This window comes from Eretmochelys imbricata, chromosome 3 (genome assembly GCF_965152235.1).
Source record: "Eretmochelys imbricata isolate rEreImb1 chromosome 3, rEreImb1.hap1, whole genome shotgun sequence".
Taxonomy (NCBI): Eukaryota; Metazoa; Chordata; order Testudines; family Cheloniidae; genus Eretmochelys; species Eretmochelys imbricata.
Window position 1 is genome coordinate 117,466,188 of NC_135574.1, and position 18,025 is coordinate 117,484,212.

Sequence of the window (18,025 nt, forward strand, 5' to 3'; positions counted from 1 at the left end):
GTATAATGAGAAACAGCTGTATATTTAAAAGAATGCTTAAACACCAGAATTCAGTATCCTTTACTTCTGTTTTATCTCTTTGGGTATTTAAGACACACACATCTTCCTAAAGGATACATTTGGTTAGCAGTCTAGAAATTGACTTCTAATAATTGACATGACATTTTAAAAGATTCATTACAAGAATCCTAAATTAAGAATCCACATTTTTCAAGTTTAAGTTTGTTTTATTTGGAGCTATCCTTTGGTCAATTTTTAGTTTAGTTTTCATTCATTTTATGAATAGCCAGTACTGTTAGTACTGGCAGACTCCATCATGGTGCCCTGGCAGTTTTTTGGATGCAGCGCACTACTGTTATTAAATGATGGTAATAATAATAGCTTCTTCCCAGTCTGTCAAGATGAGAAGTAATATTCTATTGCACGTGTCCTGTGCGAAAAAATTATTATAAAGACAGTTTTTTAGAAAATTGTCTTTCTCTGAATTGAATTTAAAACTATAAAAGTCATATTTTTTCTTCATGTAGAAAGCCATCTGCCTTCTTCAATGAAATTCACATAATCTCACTTCTGTTGTAGTTAAATTGGAGAGCTGTTTCCTTCATTTTTCTAAAATGTGTTAATTCAGTAAAAGGATGTTTTGGGAGAGGATTTTTTTTCCAAACAATATCTACGTTTCAGATAGGAAGCTTGTTATCCCAACCCTCCAGCTTGTACATCCAATGTACACATTGTTTATTGTAAGCATTCACTTTAACAAGCCTAAGCTCTAAAGCTAAAATGCAGTAAGTGTGACTGTTAATTTTTTGTTAATAATTAACTATTTTATAGTTTACATTCTAAAATTAGTGTGATTTGTGACATTTTTCAGATGTAGTTGCACTGATAGATTTCTTTCTTGTAACTAACATCCTGGCATAAAATACTACGGTTTCATGATTTGTTTTGTCTTACTTGTTTTATCTTAAATCTCATACTGGTCCAAAAGATTGGAATTAAATGAAGATTTTAAAATTAAATTTAAATTGGTATTGCATTTATATCACACAAAATAATTAGTCATGAAACTGTGTGGTTCTCGATGGAACTGATTACAATAAGTTATCAATGACTTATGTACCAACAATATTTATAAATTTAAAATAATATGACTATTTTGATATATGCTTCTTAGTATTGTACAAGATTACTATAGTCACTCAGGGTATGTATTTGTTTACTTGTTTGAGTTTTTTTTTCTAATTAACCAGAATTGTGAAAAGATAGTCATCCTCTATGAACATTATCTGACTCATTAACTTGATGATGGTATTTTAGGTGGGAACTGAAAACGCACTGGCTCTGTTAAACTCTGTTTGTGTATTGGAGTACAGAGTGGAATAGAGGGAAATCAGGTTCAACTCAAAGTTCTCTTAGCAGGTTATTACTGCATATTAACTCGATGTGCATTTACAAAAAACAAAGTGGTAAAAAAATATCCCAGACACTTGCAAATAAACTCTTTTCAAAAATGTTCTAACAGTCATGTTTGTATGTCCTGTGTTGTATCGCTCAGTGACATAACATACAATCTGTCTTCCAACCTTTTAAAACGTAATATTAATTTCCTGTGCAGGCAAGCCCTGAGGAAAATCAAGAGGGAAATTTTGGATCAGAGCACTCTGCATCACCATCACAAGGGAGTAGCCAACAGCAGTTTTTAGAAGTGGAAACAAACCTAGATGATTCAATGGATATTCAACAACAGGTGAAATGTACCATTTCTGATTAAATTACTGAGATTTGAAGAAAAAAATTAAACTTCAGAAATTATGTTGTATCTCTTTGTATGCCAGTGTATGTTTTGTATATTTTTGCTTATATTTCTCATTGTTTCCATACTTAGGATATGGATATAGATGAAGGGCAAGATGTAGTTGAGGAAGAGATCTTTGAACAAGAAGAAAAGAAATCAGCTGTTCGTTCAAGATCAAGAACACACTCGAGATCTCGTTCAAGGTTTCATAATAAACTTATTACTCAAGTATAAGCAACTTTATCTTATTCTAAAATACAGAGGCACTGTTGTTATATTTGTTGTAGCTATATCATCATTCTGGATTTCTTGGCTTCCAGCATGGTTATGTGTTGCGTTGGAATAGAACAAATAGTTTACATAGTTAAACATAGGATTAAGTGATATAGTAATTTAGGACTTTTTTTTGATGTGGCAACTTACTTTGTTTAGATTTGGATTCCTTAAATTTTCAAGTACCTTCCAAGTAATACAAATAAGTAGCTAAAAAAATTGTTGACTTCAGGATGGACTTTTCCTCTGTAATGCTTATTTTTCTGCTGTAAACTTTGCAGTTCTTTTTTGTTGAGGTCAGACTAATGCTTTTCTCCTCCACCACACTAATGATAGTACATTTCTTTTCTCTATACAATAGTAAAATAAAATGTGACTAATTTTTCTAAACTTTTAAACAAACACTAAGAAAAGTCCATATTACCATACTGAGTTGTGATTTTTAGTAGGGCTGTCAAGCAATTAAAAAAATTAATCCCGATTAATCACATGATTAAAAAATTAATCATGATTAATCACGCTGTTAAACAATAAGAGAATACCATTTGTATGAATATTTTTGGATGTTTTCCACATATTCAAATATATTTATTTCAGTTACAACTCAGAATACAAAGTGTACAGTGCTCGCTTTATATTTATTTTTATTATAAATATTTGCACTGTAAAAATAAGATAGTATTTTTCAGTTCACTTAATACAAGTACTGAAGTGCAACACTGTTATCATGAAAGTTGAACTTACAAATGTAGATAGTTATGTACAAAAAATAAGTGCATTCAGAAATAAAACAATGTAAAATTTTAGAGCTTACAAGTCCACTCAGTCCTACTTCTTTGCAGCCAATCGCTCAGACAAACAAGTTTGTTCACATTTGCTGGAGATAATGCTGTTTACAATGTTCTTGTTTACAGTGTCACCTGAAAGTGAGAACGGGTGTTCACATGACACTATTATAGCCAGCATTGCAAGGTATTTGCATGCCAGATACACTAAAGATTCATATGTCCCTTCATGTTTTATCCACCATTTCAGAGGACATGCGTCCATGCTGATGATGGGTTCTGCTAGATAATGATCCAAAGCAGTGCAAACCAACACATGTTCATTTTCATCATCTGAGTCACATGTCATCAGCAGAAGGTTGATTTTCTTCTTTGGTCGTTGGGGATCTGTAGTTTCCGTATTGGAGTGTTGCTCTTTTTAAGATGTCTGAAAGCATGCTCCACACCCTGTCCCTCTCAGATTTTGAAAGGCACTTCAGATTCTTAAATCTTGGGTCAAGTGTTGTAGCTATCTCTAGAAATCTGATATTGGAACCTTCTTTGTGTTTTGTCAGATCTGCAGTGAAAGTGTTCTTAAATCAAACAATATATGCTGTGTTGTCATCTGAAACTACCACAACACAAAATATATGGCCAAATGCGGGTAAAACCATGGAGCAGGAGACGTATAATTCTCTTCCAAGGAGTTCAGTCACAAATTTAATTAACACATTTTTTTAAACAAGCATCATAAGCATGTCCTCTGGAATGATGGCCAAAGCATGAAGGGGCATACAAATGTTTAGCACATCCGGCATGTAAATACCTTGCAATGCTGGCTACAAAAGTGCCATGCGAACGTCTGTGCTCACTTTCAAGTGACACTGCACAAGAGAAGCGGGCAGCATTATCTCCCATAAATGTAAACAAACTTGTTTGTCTTAGCGATTGGCTGGACAAGAAGTAGGACTGAGTGGAGTTGTAGGCTCTAAAGTTTTACATTGTTTTGTTTTTGAGTATAGTTATGTAACAAAAAAATCTACATTTGTAGATTGTACTTTCACGATAAAAAGATTGCGCTACAGTACTTGTATGGGGTGAAGTGAAAAATATGGTGTTTTATCATTTTTACAGTGAAAATATTTGTAATCAAAAGTAATATAAAGTGAGAACTGTACACGTATTCTGTTTTTGCAGTTGAAATCAATATATTTGAAAATGTAGAAAAACATCCAAAACATTTAATAAATTTTAATTCCTATTCTGTTAACAGTGCGATTAATCGCAATTAATTTTTTAAATCGCGATTATTATTTTTTGAGTTAATCATGTGAATTAACTGTGATTAATCGACAGCCCTAATTTTTAGTGAAACAAAAATAAAAGTGGAGTAAGTCTCTCTCCTGACACCTGTTCAAGGTATTAAAAATAAATGTTTTGTAGGTCACCAAGAAAACGGAGGTCCAGGTCACGGTCTGGTTCCCGAAAACGTAAACACAGAAAACGTTCACGCTCAAGATCAAGAGAAAGGAAGAGAAAATCATCTCGGTCATACTCCAGTGAAAGAAGAGCTAGGGAAAGGGAAAAAGAACGCCAGAAAAAGGGATTGCCTCCTATTCGGTCTAAAACACTAAGTGGTAGGTAATGCTTATTTTACGTTTTAATACCTTAGCATTCAAGAGAGAGGGAAAAAAAGTAGCCCTTTACATTTCTCTGGCAAGGAAACAAAATTTATATTAAGTACCATTATGACTAATTTTAGTCTAGTAACTGAAATCTCAAAAGTTAGATTCTTAATAAGTAATTTTATAATTAATCTATAAATATGTCAGTCATTTAATCATGAAGAAAGTAGGATTTTGTTCCTTCAAAGATTTTATTCTTGTAAAAATTATGAGCAGTGGTACCTGCCCCATAGACAAAACTACAACGTAGATTCTGTTTAATGTTGAATTTTGCATTCCTTCTAAAATATACCTAGTTAGAGTGACTTGAAAATTGATGTTCCAGTTCAGGGGACAGGATAGAGTTTGTGATGCAGATTTGAGGTCATTTGATCAATGGGTTCCTGAGAAATGTTCCCCCTTGCACCCTATTGTGAAATTACCTGTTTCTAAAATGTCAGCGTTCTTATCATACTTTTTTTGTTGTATATAGGGACTAAATTGGGGTGTGTTGGGCTGGATCCGCAAGAAACTTACATCACTGGGATGTCCCTGTTAAATTTGTGTGTACAACACCAAGAACAGTATCCAAATCCCAGTTAATTCAAAGTTGTTCATCTTTAGTTCTGGTTCTTTGGAGTGCTGCTCGAGACAGCTGTGATCCCTTCAGGGAACACTAGCATTCTGAAGATGGAGGAAAAAAGGGAGGAGGGGAGAAAGAACCTCCCCCACAAAATATCCTTTAGCCTAGAAGAATGTGTACTGGGGTGGGTGCCAGAAGCCATGAATTCAAGTGTCTTTGTCCACTGATAGTCTGGATCACTTTACAACCATTGTTATTAGTGTTGTGCATATTCTGCTGCTGCATAATGTACAACAGATTTCTAGTAATAGGAGGTGTATGTTCCAGAGTCTTAGCTTTCTTTTTCATAAATTGTCTCTAGATCCTAATGTTTGCAAAGATGATCTTGAAAACATTGATTTAGTGTAAACCAATGCAGAGTCATCTATCTCAGCCTTCAGACAATTTGAAACGTACCCCTAAGAGGTGTAAACTGCCTTATCCATTTCAGTCAGGGCCCACTGCACTTATGTTTTCCCAGGATGCTTTGGAATTCAGCATTTTGCTGCAGCCTGATGCCTTAAAGTTTGTTTTTACAGTTTGCCTGACCTACTTATAGGTGTCTCTTGTTTTATGGCTTCTCCACAAAGAAGAGTTAATTAGATTTATAGTGTATATTTCCTGCACTGTTGAGCTAGGCAGCAGGGAGCTAGAGCTGGTGCCTCTGTCTTCACTAACAAGGTCAGCTCCCAGACTGCTGCGCTGGGCATCGCAACATGGGGAATAGATGGCCAGCCCTCTGTGGAGAAAGAGGTGGTTAGGGACTATTTAGAAAAGCTGGACGTGCACAAGTCCATGGGGCCGGACGAGTTGCATCCGAAACTGCTAAAGGAATTGGCGCCTGTGATTGCAGAGCCATTGGCCATTATCTTTGAAAACTCATGGCGAACAGGGGAAGTCCCGGATGACTGGAAAAAGGCTAATGTAGTGCCAATCTTTAAAAAAGGGGAGAAGGAGGATCCTGGGAACTACAGGCCAGTCATCCTCACCTCAGTCCCCAGAAAAATCATGGAGCAGGTCCTCAAAGAATCAATCCTGAAGCACTTACACGAGAGGAAAGTGATCAGGAACAGTCAGCATGGATTCACCAAGGGAAGGTCATGCCTGACTAATCTAATCGCCTCCTATGATGAGATTACTGGTTCTGTGGATGAAGGGAAAGCAGTGGATGTATTGTTTCTTGACTTTAGCAAAGCTTTTGACACAGTCTCCCACAGTATTCTTGTCAGCAAGTTAAAGAAGTATGGGCTGGATGAATGCACTATAAGGTGGGTAGAAAGTTGGCTAGATTGTCGGGCTCAACGGGTAGTGATCAATGGCTCCATGTCTAGTTGGCAGCCGTCAAGTGGAATGCCCCAGGGGTTGGTCCTGGGGCCGGTTTTGTTCAATATCTTCATAAATGATCTGGAGGATGGTGTAGATTGCACTCTCAGCAAATTTGCGGATGATACTAAACTGGGAGGAGTGGTAGATACGCTGGAGGGCAGGGATAGGATACAGAGAGACCTAGACAAATTGGAGGATTGGGCCAAAAGAAATCTGATGAGGTTCAATAAGGATAAGTGCAGAGTCCTGCACTTAGGACGGAAGAAACCAATGCCCAGCTACAGACTAGGGACCGAATGGCTAGGCAGCAGTTCTGCGGAAAAGGACCTAGGGGTGACAGTGGACGAGAAGCTGGATATGAGTCAGCAGTGTGCCCTTGTTGCCAAGAAGGCCAATGGCATTTTGGGATGTATAAGTAGGGGCATAGCGAGCAGATCGAGGGACGTGATCGTCCCCCTCTATTCGACATTGGTGAGGCCTCATCTGGAGTACTGTGTCCAGTTTTGGGCCCCACACTACAAGAAGGATGTGGATAAATTGGAGAGAGTCCAGCGAAGGGCAACAAAAATGATTAGGGGTCTGGAACACATGACTTATGAAGAGAGGCTGAGGGAACTGGGATTGTTTAGTCTGCGGAAGAGAAGAATGAGGGGGGATTTGGTAGCTGCTTTCAACTACCTGAGAGGTGGTTCCAGAGAGGCTGGTTCTAGACTATTCTCAGTGGTAGAAGAGGACAGGACAAGAAGTAATGGTCTCAAGTTGCAGTGGGGGAGGTTTAGGTTGGATATTAGGAAAAACTTTTTCACTAGGAGGGTGGTGAAACACTGGAATGCGTTACCCAGGGAGGTGGTAGAATCTCCTTCCTTAGACGTTTTTAAGGTCAGGCTTGACAAAGCCCTGACTGGGATGATTTAATTGGGGATTGGTCCTGCTTTTTCAGGGGGTTGGACTAGATGACCTCCTGAGGTCCCTTCCAACCCTGATATTCTATGATTCTAGCTCCTGCTAAAGCTTTGCTGGCCTAAAGCTGAAGTGTAGGCTGGTGAGCTGAGTAGCCTGGAGTTCAGTGCAGAAATTGAAGCCTGGGGAGATGCCGACAAAAGAACTGTAACTGGGCAGGTTATTGGAAAGACGTGGGAGGTCTGGAACTTTCTCATGTGGGGAAAAAGTGCAAGGAACCTGAGTTATTATGGGGGTTCAGGAATGGTGGGAGTATTGGAGCTCTGCCAGCAGTAGGAGTAAGTGTGGATGAGGGCCCGGGATCTCTTCTTTGCTTACTGGGGAGATAAGATGGACAGGAACCAAAGGACACCAGGAGCTATGGAAAAATTGTCTGAGAAGGCACAGGCCAAGTCTCTTCTTCTCTGGTATATGTAGAAATATCTTTTGGTAAATGTCAGGAGGAAAGATGCTCTTGTGGTTAAGAGCCCGAGGGATTGTCTACATCTATAACTTCTGTTGACCTGGCTACGTTGCTCAGGGGTGTGAAAAATTCACATTCCTGAGCGACATAATTAAGTCAGTCCAAGCCCCAGTGTAGATAGCACTAGGTTGATGGAAGAAATCAACCTTGCTAGTGCCTCTCAGAGAGGTAGATTTACTACAGCGATGGAAAAAACCCTTTTGTCGCTGTGGTAAGTGTATACACCTACAGGAGCACAGCTGCAACTGTGCCACTGTAGTGTTTGTTTCTAGTGTGTAGACATACCCTCAGGAGACAGAGTTTTGGGGGAGGGGGTAGAGAGAATGTACCCATTTTAGCACTTCATTGTGCTAAGATATTAAACCATACTTCCTATACAAAGAATAGAAAATATTGCTATATTCCATGGCTGGGTTAAAGTACCACAGCACAGTAAGCATTAAATGTTTTTAAATTAACACTAATGTAATTCATCAGGGCTCAAAGTAAAGTAAAATTTCAATCCCTAATCTCACTCTGTTTAAGAATGAGAAGTTCTTGTTAAAAAAAAAAATCCGTTTTTCAAATTTTAGAATAGTCACACTCTCTTTTCAGGCTGATTTCCCCTGGGTTTCTTGGTTTCCATCTGAGAATGTTATTTTCTTTAAACCACATTTTAGAAATTTGAAGTTTAACTGTTTGTTGGCAAATAATTTTTGATAGTCTTCAGTTTAATACCTGCAACTTGATATGCCATTAATGCTCAGTGAGGGCAAACAGCCTTGCCTACTTAGCAGAAAAGATATATTTTTAAAGTGATGAAGGTATTCATCAAAACATGAACCAAATATAACATTCACAAGAAGGTTAATATCAAAATGGATATCAAACATGAGTTAGCTTTCAGGTGAATGACCTTTTATATGAAATATCTTTCTTTGCAGTTTTACATTCAGGAGAGGAAGGAAACTGACCCAGTGATTACTACTTTAAATACCAGTTCCAATAATGCTCCTTAACTTTCATTTTTTCATGTATTCATCTGTTCTATAAATTGTTCTGTAAGTCTTCAGATCTACATGTGAGATTGCATGCTCAGTAGAAATGTTGCTTGTTAAAAATACTTGTTTCTTTAATGGCTACATTAGCGGATGATCTACAGTATGCTTTCATTTCCCTACCTCTGATGAAGTGTTTGTTTTGAGTTAAGAAAGATCAAGATCCTTTTACCAAGGCTAGTTTATCTGAATGGAATGTTGTGTTTATTTGTTAGAGCTGTGTGCAGGGAGTCAATACTTATTGATTCTGTTCTCAGCTTCATCACTAATGCATCTTGTAAACTTGGGCATTTCACTTAATTTCTGTGCCTCAGTTTACTTAACCTCTGTTATTTGGGTAAAATATTATAATTCCTGCCTGAGATTGGTGGTTTATGCTTAATTGTTTGTAAAGCACTTTCAAATTATTGGATGCAGAATGCAATGTCTTGCAAGGTATTGTCATTTTAAATTTATGTAATCTCTCTCTTGACAGTCTGCAGTACTACTCTTTGGGTTGGTCAAGTAGACAAGAAGGCCACACAACAAGATTTAACTAATTTGTTCGAAGAATTTGGACAAATAGAATCTATTAATGTAAGTGAGCACAGTGTCCTAAATTTTAAAACTCTTTTTTGCATATTACCAGTTTAGGAAAGTTTATGCTGTATGATACATTTGCCAGATCCACAATAATGTGTACATAATATGTAGGAAAACATGACAGATGTGATGCATGTTGCATTTAAGAAAATAAGATGTGTGAGCTGAATTGTCTGTTAGAAAAAGAAGTTTTCTTGTAGTTTATATTATAGGCCAAATTTTTCAAAAATGAGTGCCTCTGGTTAGATTCATAAGTCTTATTTAACCATCTAAATATATAGTTAGGAACTTACCTTTAGGGATTCATTTTTACAAACCTTGGCCATAATCCTTACCTGTGTATTTCTATTGTATTACAGTTGGCATTTGAACAACTAAGGAAAGGCGCTCTACGTAGTCAAATGGGTGTGCTTCTTCCCTCAGATTATTCATGGGAACTGTTGTTTTGATTGTTACAGTGAAATATGCTATAAGAGAGGAATTTGTTTTGTTTTTTAAAAAGAATCACAAATATTAGTTACAATACACACATTATAGTACAATATTAGGAAAAATTAATGACAAACACACCTGGACTGCTACTCCAGTAACTGCTTCAAACCATAACATTTTCAGTTGCCTGTCAGACACATGCTATTTCTTAACGTAACAAAATAATTTATTTCATAAAAAATAAAATGTTCCATTTTGTCACTCACTTTAAAATGTAGTTCTTTTTCGAGTCATTGTTTACAGAGATTCTACTCTTGATATGCATACTCCCCAGGCCCATGAGATTGAATCGTTTGAATAGCAGTGTGCATTGGTGCTGTGCCTGTGCGCACCTCCAGGTGAATGGGCAACTGCTTGTTTGTCACTGAGAGTGGAAATCTGTGGATAAGTACTCAAAGAAGAAAGGATGCTTACTTCCTCCACAGTAACTGTGGTTCTTTGAGATGTGTTGTCCACACATATTCCATGGCCTGTCCTCCTTCCCTTCCAATCTGTCCTATTCTCATGTGGTGCTTACTGGCAAATGAACTGAGTTTGGGATACAGCTCTTCTGCCCCTTATACCTTCAGCTATGGGAAGAGAGAGGTGGCCAGAATGGTGGCATGGCCTCAGTACACACAGCTATTCAGAAGACTCCAGTCTTGTGCAGGTGGGGCACATACACAGTGGTTTTTCAAGATGTGGTGTTCACACAGATTCCACAGTTAATGTAGGGTATGTAACCATTTTTTGTACTCTGAAAAGTCTCTGTAAAATCAACATCTTATTTAACACATCTGCTTCCTGTGAGAGTATTCAGTCAGATCAGATTACTTTAGTGCTGACAGTAAGTTTGGTTTTTAGTTCTGCCAGTCTTGCAGAACCAACACCATTCCAGGAGAGCAAACTGGGTTCTTTCTGGCTTCAAGAAAAGAGTTGTTTAAAAAGCTCCAGTTTCAGGACCACGTATACTGTCCCATTCTTTACAGGTAATTTCCTTATTTGCACCTGAATGCAGTAGAGTGACACAGGAGTAGCTGAGGGTAGCATTTGCCCTGCAGAATCTTAAATACAGGTGCAGAAACAAAAGGAGCACTGTTTGTATTTCAGATCCCAGGTTTAGTTAGCAATTAAGAAAAATATCTTCTAAGCTGAGCGAATTTGAGATGGAAATAATGACAGCAATAACCATGGAATCCCACAGTGCCATTTTTATAAAGTCACCTTTCAGAGTAGAACTACACTTGAAGTAGTTCGTGCAAAGCAATTTCAGCCATTTCCCCACCCCCTTCTTCCAAATTGGAGCACCGACACTCTTACATCTTATAAAAATTAATCTTTTAAAACAGCAGAATTCAAATCAGCCATTTAAAAAATATTTTGTTGCTCTGTGTAGTACTATTTAGTTGTTAAACAACATCCAAAAACTTTTTATATTTATAACTTATGACCAAAACTTTTGGCCACAACTATATAATAAATTATCACTGAGATGCCATCCCTCCAGCATCATAGTGAAAGCTATAATTAATATGGCAAAACAGATTATTTTGCAACTCCCTAAGTTTGGATGCTCAGAAGTCTAAAATGTTTTTCTTTTTGACTATCAACTTCTGTGCTTAGCCTGTATGGGGAAAAATAATTGTATGGGAATTTTAAGAAAATTTAATTCAGTTGTTTGAATTTGGTGAGTATATAACAGTACTTTTGCCATTTAAAAAGATAAATTAACCACACTTTTGAACCATTGATTATAGCACAAAATTAAATTTACAATTTTCCATGTTTGTATTGTAAATAATGGTTAATGAATAGTGCTTTTCACTGGATTAGGGTAAATAATAAACTATCGAAAAATTGCTTTTGAACATGCTCAGTATGAGTGAGAGAACTGTTCAGACTTTGTCTCCCATCTTGAGAAATGCAGGAATGCTGTTTTTCAGGCAGCGCTGCTGGGACATTTTCCAAGATGGATAATAGTTATTTTACCAGTGTGTTTGCATGCGTGTTCACACAAAAACCCTAGTCATTTAATTTTGATGTGAACTACAAAACCTAATTGAGACCGTATAAATACTAACATGAAGCAGAGGTTTTGGCGGGGGGGTTGTTTGTTGGTTTGTTTGTTTATTAAGAAAACTAAACACAAAATGGACTATTAAGGCTTTACAGTTAAAACAGAAGTCAAGTAATGGGAAAATTACAGTTACTACAATCTTAATATGTCAATGCGCCTAAGCCCCTCTGTATTTTATACTGTACATTTAATATGAGGAACTAAGAATAGAAAATATACCATTGAATTTAGTCAAGTTAATACTCTAGGAACGTTGGACTAGATCCTGGCTGCTGCTAAGAACCCTTTGTCATACTTTTGGATTGCAGTGGACTATATAGCTGGTTTAACAAGCCATGTGAAGATTCCTTGGCATAGAGAAATCCCTGGCTGGCTGACCCAGAAGCTCCAGAGCCCAGATGAGTGGGTGTGTTTTGCTACTGTGGTCCTCAGTTAACGCAGTGGTCCTTTGGAAGTCATTATCTCAGGGGTTCTCAAATCCTTTTTTTGCTGGGAGCCCTTTGAAAATATTTCACACTGTAAACCCAATCCCCCCCTCCCCCAATATACCATGCCACCCTTACTTCTGTACTGCTGCTGGCGGCAGCGCTTCATTCAGGCCTGGACACCTGGCCACCACGCCTGGCCAGCGGCCTCTCTTCTTCCAACCCCCCTACAATAGTCTTGTGACCCTCTTTTGGGCCCTTGTGACCCCCAGTTTAAGAAATGCTGCATTATCGGGTCTTCTCTCACTTGCATTTGGCAGAACTGGCCCCCAGCCATCACCAGGTTAGGAACAATTCACTCCTTTATTCCTCACCACCAGAGCTGTGCCAAGTGAATTTCAGCCAGAACAAAGGAGTTGGGTCCATTAACATTTGCATTTTTTCACTCTTTTGCCACCTTAACATTGCGTTAAAGTAGTTTTTATATTTATCCATCTTTCTGCAGTTGAATAAATGTGAAGAGGGCTGTTATCAATATTAATAAAGGGTGTTGTCTATTGTTGATATGTCATTTTAAATTGTAAATACGATGTCTTACATCTATTTGCATTTCTCAGAAATGCTGTAAATTTCCGCTTTCTTGATGAGAAGTAACTTGGAATTGTGTTACAAATACATCTTCATGACAGTTCTTCTGCTCCTGTACCTCTTAAAGTACAGAGCTATCACCCTTTACATTGCTTTTAAGAAATGTTAGCTTGAGTGTTTTACAAAAAATTAGAATTCACTGACACATGAAGACATTGTCTAAACAAGTGTTAATTGCTATAATAAGATATATTTCTTTTTCATAGATGATTCCTCCAAGAGGTTGTGCATATGTCTGCATGGTTCATAGACAAGATGCATATCGTGCTCTTCAGAAACTTAGTTCTGGATCCTACAAAATTGGATCTAAAATTATTAAGGTAAGCCATATTTTGTTCAGTAACATAGCCCAACTTAAAGTACAGCAGTATTTTTATTATGATGGTTTAATTGTGTACTTTGAAAAATAATGTCAAGTATCGGGGTAGCCGTGTTAGTCTGTATCCACAAAAACAACAAGGAGTCCTGTGGCACCTTAAAGACTAACAGATTTATTTGAGCATAAGCGTTCGTGGGTAAAAACCCCACTTCTCCATGCATCTGAAGGAGAGGGGTTTTTACCCACGAAAGCTTATTCTCAAATAAATCTGTTAGTCTTTAAAGTGCCGCCGGACTCCTTGAAAAGCAATGAATTTTCTATACTATGAGTCTGATCAAGGTGTACAATATAGAGCACGAGAAGGAGGCAAAATAACTTCTGTTTGTAAGAGGTAGAATGGGAAATTTTCTTATAAAATGTGTATTTGGGCAGGAAGTGAGGAAGACCTTAAAAATAAAATGATAAACCTGCTGTTTAGGGAATACTTTGAGTACTTAAACACAAACATAATTTCAAGCTTGTATGTAGTCCCATTGACTTCAGTGAGGACTGTGTGTTGAAAGTTAAACTTGTGCTTAAGTGTTTGGCTTGTTTGAGGTGTCTGTCACTAGTTTACTCTGAGACCCTTGGATAAGTCTTTTCAGCTCTGAGGTGCTATTTCCCCATTTGTAAATTAGAAATAATATTTAACACAGTTCTTAAAGTTCACTGTAACCAAAGAGCTAAAAGATCTTCCAAGTGGCTGCTGCTATTAGATGTTGAGTACGTGCCCTAGTGCTTGGTACATACAATAAATGTACAGTGGAGATCAATCCTGCACTGACGAGGTGAAGTGGATAACTGAAGTGTTTTAATTCAGCTACATCATCTGATTGGATTTTATTTTCAGATTGCTTGGGCTTTAAATAAAGGTGTGAAAACAGAGTACAAGCAATTTTGGGATGTGGATCTTGGAGTTTCATATATACCTTGGGAAAAAGTAAAATTGGATGATCTGGAGGGCTTTGCTGAAGGAGGCATGATTGACCAGGAGACTGTAAATACAGGTATGGATACTTACATGTAACTTTTATTAAGTAAAAATTATGTTTATTTTCTTTATTCCTTAAATTAATTTTCAAAAGTTGCGTATTTATGGTATACATGTTCTTTTTTGCATTTGTTAGTATTAATTTCCTGTGTACAGTTCAGATGGCACTGAGATCAGAAATCCAGAAATTTGGAGTGCCTCTATAGTATGTTTGAGTCAACATCTGATGATAACACTGCAAGTCAGCATAACACTATGTCAGCATTCAGATCAATGGAGTTAAGCAAGACAATAAATATTAATATTTTTAAAAGTGGCTTCTGATTTTCTATGTTCAGTCACTAAATACATGTGCAAATATTAGTGCATGCAAAATCTGAGACCTGGTTGTGCTCCTTTTGAAAAATCAAGTCTTTAGATTGTCGTATGTAAAAGTAAAATGATGGAAGAGACTGATCTGGATATTCCTTTATTGTTTAAAACTTTCTGTTGAGACTGTCAGTATTATTGAGTTTCCTCTTTCCAACCTCCAGAGATTGGTTTATAATCTGTTTTGTATCACAGGGCTTGTCTACACGGTCCCACAGTTCAGACTGTGGGAGTATGAATTGCACACTTCTCCCCTGTGTGCACGCTGCAGGAGCTAACTAAAAGGCATCTAGTTCATGTAATGTGAACTAGGTATCTTTTAGTTCACACTGGCACCATCCACACAGGGGAGTTGCAATTCACACCCCATAGTCCAAATTGTGGAGTTGTGTAGACATAGCCTTCGATATTGACAAGGGATGTTTAAGTATATAAATTCCAGTCTTTTTAACTCTGTCAGCATAATTTAAATCAATATTGAAAATTAAATCCAACACCTTGCGTTTAGAATGCCAACTTCATTTTCTCTTCGGCTGGTGGAGGTGGGATTTTTTTTGTTGTTAAGCACCCTATGTGACCATGTGTCAGACTAGTCACTCAGTAATATAGACATATTGTAAATATAAATGACAATACATAAGGGGCTGCTATATTCTTTACAGGTCATGAATCATTTATAAAGTGACAGTCAACTTAATTTTTTTAAATCAGCGTTTAAAAAAAATCAGTTTCTGATATAGTAACGTTCAAATTGCATATCTAGAATTTTTGTTTTTCCTTTTCCATTCACTCTAAAAAAAAGTTATGGGATTTCTGTGTTCTCTTGCTGATGTTTGACGGTCTTTCTGCCAAGAGGGGAACTCTGTGTGCCTGTATCTATATAATTTTATTTTTCACCCCTCAGCTGCTTTCAGTTACAGTAAGCTTGGCTGTTACTTGTAACTTTCAGACCAAAATGTGATTTTTCAAGTTGATGATGGTTTTTGTAAATGTGGAAATGGAAATAGAACATTTAAACTCATTGTCTACAAAATAAATATATATATATTTTTTTATTTAGAATGGGAAACTGTGAGGAGCTCAGAGGCTGTTAAAGAAAATATCCAAACTACTCAGAGTACAACTGTCGATAAGAATACAGCTGTTACAACACAGACAGAAGCTTATACTCAATCTGTAACTATGCTACAGGTTGGTATTGAGTGTGGTTTCTGGAGAGAGAGATTTAATTTTTGGTTAATATGGATACATTCAAATGCTAAATTAGAATAAATAGCAGAGATAAAATAAAATATCAATCCTCCTTGTTCTACATTTATCTTTAAAATAAGAAAGCTAATTATTTTATTCAGCAAAGCTCTTAAACTTCTGCTTGACTCTAAGATCATGCCTGTTTTGCTGAATCCAGGATTAAATATTGGTGATAGGATAAATGTTATAAAACTGAAATGGCAATTAGTTGTTTAAAAGAAGAAGATTGAAATGTGGGAGCTACTAAAGCATCCTTTTTTAGGAGCACCAGCACAATGCCCCCTTTTTGCCTGGAACCACTTCTGCTTGACTTTAGTTACTTTTTACATTTGTTTCCTCTTTCTTTCATATTAAACTGAGAATAAATGAGTTATTTTTTTCCTGCACTTTTGGTCAGTCTTAGTATTGATTTAGGGCCTTGTTGAACATTTTTGTTAAATGGAATTTGGTAGGAGCAATCTAAGGCTTAATACAGTTTGAATTATTCTGCCTCTAAAAAGGATTTTCTCTGCTTTAATAAACAGATGAATAAGGTTTGTTTCTTTTTTGAAAGCTGGAGGTACTGTATTATAACTTCTTTAGTCTTTCAGGTGTTTGCAATACCAAAGATGTTGGTCAAGAATTGATTGAAATGCTCACAGTCAAAATTATTTAGTGTTTAGATTATTTTTACTAAGTTTTGTTTATAATGACACCACAGAAAAGTAAATTTTAAAGTTGTTGCTGATTTTTTTTTTTTTCTTTCTTGCATTGATGCAAGGTTGCTAATTTACATGGCTGCTCCTGAGGATTGAGCTTTTGGAATTAATAATTTTTGTTAATGTTAAAGTAGTTTATTGGAGCCTCAGAATGAAGATTAACTTTTTTAGTCTATTTCCAGGACTAACGTCCCTTTAACACAATTTATGTATTGTCTTCCATTTTCTGTCACAAGAATTATGCTTAGTTTCTTATTTCAACCACCTTGCGCTATATTGTATTCTGTTGTATTTCTAATACATTTCTGCCTTCCTTACTGTTGTTTTACATTTCCCATTGAATCAAGAAGGCAGACATACTGTTAATATTTGAGCATGCTCTTCCTGTTTTGAAGTAATTATATTCTCAGCTAATAAATTCAGGCCTGAGAGCCAAGTTTTTCTTTGAGTAGTGTCCCTATGGGTGCTCCATTCTAGGTGCACTTGCGCCCCATGTGCCTTAGATCAGATATTTTAGGAAGCCGTGTCTTTTCAGCCTGCACATGCACCCCCCCGGAGCCTTATGCGGTGCACCGAGGCTATATAGCCTTGTTCTCAACCATCTCAGCCTGCAATGGAGCCTCAGCAGCATCCAAATAGATCTTACCTCAACTGTATTTTGTTCTTATTAGTTCGTTTTAGTTCTTAGTTTCTTTTGTGTGAGGTAGCTGTAGTAATTTTATAGTTTCAGACAAATAATCTTTTAAAAAAAAACAAAACTTGACTTTATACTTTTAGGATAAGGACTGTTGTCCTTTACCTATTTTTCTTTGTTTCTCCCCCTTACGGGAACTTATGCCCAGTTCTCCCGGGTCTCTCTGGATGCTGGTTTTCAGAGGGAAGTTCAAAATACAGTTGAGGACCTTCCTTTTGTTGGATCAAAGTTGTTTGTGGGAAAAAATGATGAATCTCTGCATCCCTTAAAAGACGCTAGAGCCACCTTGCACCCTCTCGGAATTTGTACCCCTGCACGTAAAAGAAAGTTCAGTAAGTCCCAGACAGCACAGAGATCTCGTCCTACCTAGTTTCCCACCTCCCAGAGATATTACAAACCCCAGCATAAGAGACAATAGTTTCAGAAGAAGAGACCAGCTACTTCTCAAGCACTGACCTCCCAACCCACAACTTCAAAATATCGGTTTTGATGGGCTGGTCAAGGTGCTGAGTTACCATCTCCACTCTTACTGCTGCAACAATCTGCATGCCTCCCTC

General features: G+C 37.1%; 1 protein-coding gene across 6 annotated transcripts in view; it reads left to right on the forward strand.

Moving 5' to 3' along the window:
* Window positions 1-18,025, forward strand: part of SCAF8 (SR-related CTD associated factor 8) — a 137,686-nt gene that overhangs the window by 57,718 nt on the left and 61,943 nt on the right. For all 6 annotated transcript variants that reach the window (XR_013345662.1, XM_077813230.1, XM_077813229.1 and 3 more), the window contains 7 exons: window positions 1,616-1,747; window positions 1,886-1,998; window positions 4,276-4,469; window positions 9,380-9,480; window positions 13,314-13,427; window positions 14,316-14,472; window positions 15,886-16,016. Coding sequence is in view for 5 of the 6 variants with exons in the window: in XM_077813230.1 (XP_077669356.1) it covers window positions 1,616-1,747; window positions 1,886-1,998; window positions 4,276-4,469; window positions 9,380-9,480; window positions 13,314-13,427; window positions 14,316-14,472; window positions 15,886-16,016 (942 nt within the window). In the remaining variant the exon portion in view is untranslated. The remainder of the gene's footprint in view (window positions 1-1,615; window positions 1,748-1,885; window positions 1,999-4,275; window positions 4,470-9,379; window positions 9,481-13,313; window positions 13,428-14,315; window positions 14,473-15,885; window positions 16,017-18,025) is intronic.